This window comes from Lynx rufus, unplaced genomic scaffold, assembly GCF_022079265.1.
Source record: "Lynx rufus isolate CCGP_SWC_20201006 ecotype Redwood Valley unplaced genomic scaffold, mLynRuf1.p SCAF_13, whole genome shotgun sequence".
NCBI lineage: Eukaryota > Metazoa > Chordata > Mammalia > Carnivora > Felidae > Lynx > Lynx rufus.
The window spans coordinates 42,551,676-42,553,400 of NW_025814827.1; the positions used below are offsets into that span (position 1 = coordinate 42,551,676).

At 40.7% G+C, this 1,725-nt stretch overlaps 1 protein-coding gene across 1 annotated transcript; it reads left to right on the top strand.

Moving 5' to 3' along the window:
• The first annotated feature begins 274 nt into the window (after window positions 1-274).
• On the top strand, window positions 275-1,228 carry LOC124508163 (olfactory receptor 11G2-like). Its single transcript, XM_047074579.1, has one exon. It carries the CDS (start codon window positions 275-277, stop codon window positions 1,226-1,228), a length of 954 nt encoding a protein of 317 aa, XP_046930535.1.
• The last annotated feature ends 497 nt before the right edge of the window (window positions 1,229-1,725 follow it).

A 1,725-nucleotide genomic window follows, 5' to 3' on the forward strand; every position in this document is an offset into this window, starting at 1 on the left:
AATCACAAGATTGCATTCCTAGTATCTAGTCTAGCATTCTTAGAAAGGGAAAAATTTGTCTCCAACTCATGTTTTCCTTCTTTTCTAGTACTGCGTCTTTTTAAATAATATATGTTCAGGGGCTGAGTAATGTAAGTCACAGTTTTGTTGTTTAAGCAAAAGTCTGTTTACTACTTTATGAAATAAAAAATAAAGAAATTTAATGTTTTCAGGAAGAACCAGCATACTCCATTAAGAGTGCTATAACAAAGTCATCTCCATGTCTTCCAGGCCAATGAATGTGTCCGGCACAGAAACCACCAACTCCGTTAGCCACTTTATCCTCGTGGGCTTTCCCTCAAGCCCAGAAATGCAGCTCCTCTACTTCGGGCTCTTCTCAGTAGTCTACACGCTGACTCTCATGGGGAACGCAGCCATTGTCTGTGCAGTGCGGTGGGAACGGCGTCTTCACACGCCCATGTACATCCTCTTGGGGAATTTCTCTCTCCTGGAAATATGTTATGTCACCACAACCGTCCCTAACATGTTGGCCAATTTCCTGTCTTCAAGCAAGTCCATTTCCTTTGTGAGCTGTTTTGCACAGTTCTACTTCTTCTTCTCTCTGGGGTGTGATGAGGGCTTCTTCCTCTGCATCATGGCCTTTGACAGGTACCTTGCCATCTGCCGTCCTCTGCATTACCCACGCATTATGACGAAACAGCTGTACACTGGTCTTGCCATCTTTGGCTGGTCGTGCGGGTTCATCCTCTTCCTAACCCCAGTTGTTCTCATTTCACAGTTACCCTACTGTGGCCCAAATACCATCAACCATTTCTTGTGTGATCCTGTCCCATTGATGATGCTGTCCTGTTCTGAAGACACCACAACACAGTTCATTTACTCAACTTTCAATGCTATTTTTATGATTGGAACCTTTCTCTTTGTTCTTTGTTCCTATGCTCTGGTGATTGTGGCTGTGCTAAGGATGCCCTCAGCAGCAGGCAAACGCAAGGCTTTCTCCACTTGTGCTTCTCATGTGGCAGTGGTGATCCTGTTTTTTGGCTCTGTTATGGTGATGTATGTTAGTCCTGGATCAGGACGCCCAGTGAAAATGCAGAAAATTGTGACCTTACTTTATTCTGTGATAACACCCCTCTGTAATCCTCTAATCTATAGCCTTAGGAACAAGGAAATGAAGACTGCTCTGAGGAAAATCTTTGGCACTGTGCATGGTATTCATAAAATGTAAATCAGAGTCAAATTCCATCACTGGAGTGTAACTTCCCTAACAAAACATGAGTGATATATTTGTCTGAAAATTCACTAAATTGTATTTCAAAACTACTAAAATGAAAGCCCTTTATCATCTTAAACACCACTCACCACAAATTGTAGTAGTCTTATTAAAGAATGTATTTTAGCAAGTGGATTCAATTTTGTTTTGAAGCTATTTATCACGTAAGTGAAATTTTAGTATCTAAGCCCATTAGTCCCTCTATATGTAATTCAATTTCTAAAAAGACAGAGGTCTATTTTGCATTACTGAGTTGAAACAACTGATACACATGTAATAGAGAGCACAGATTGCTTTGGGCATTAACACTGTAAGCCAATAATTCTCCACTGAGACATACTTACAGAGAAGGAAGATGCAAATTTGAAGGAAGTCTACCCTGTCAAAGTATGCATCTTTAAGGAAACAGACTAATAGCCTTAGCTGAATATTAATGATTTTTCAGAGGGCAC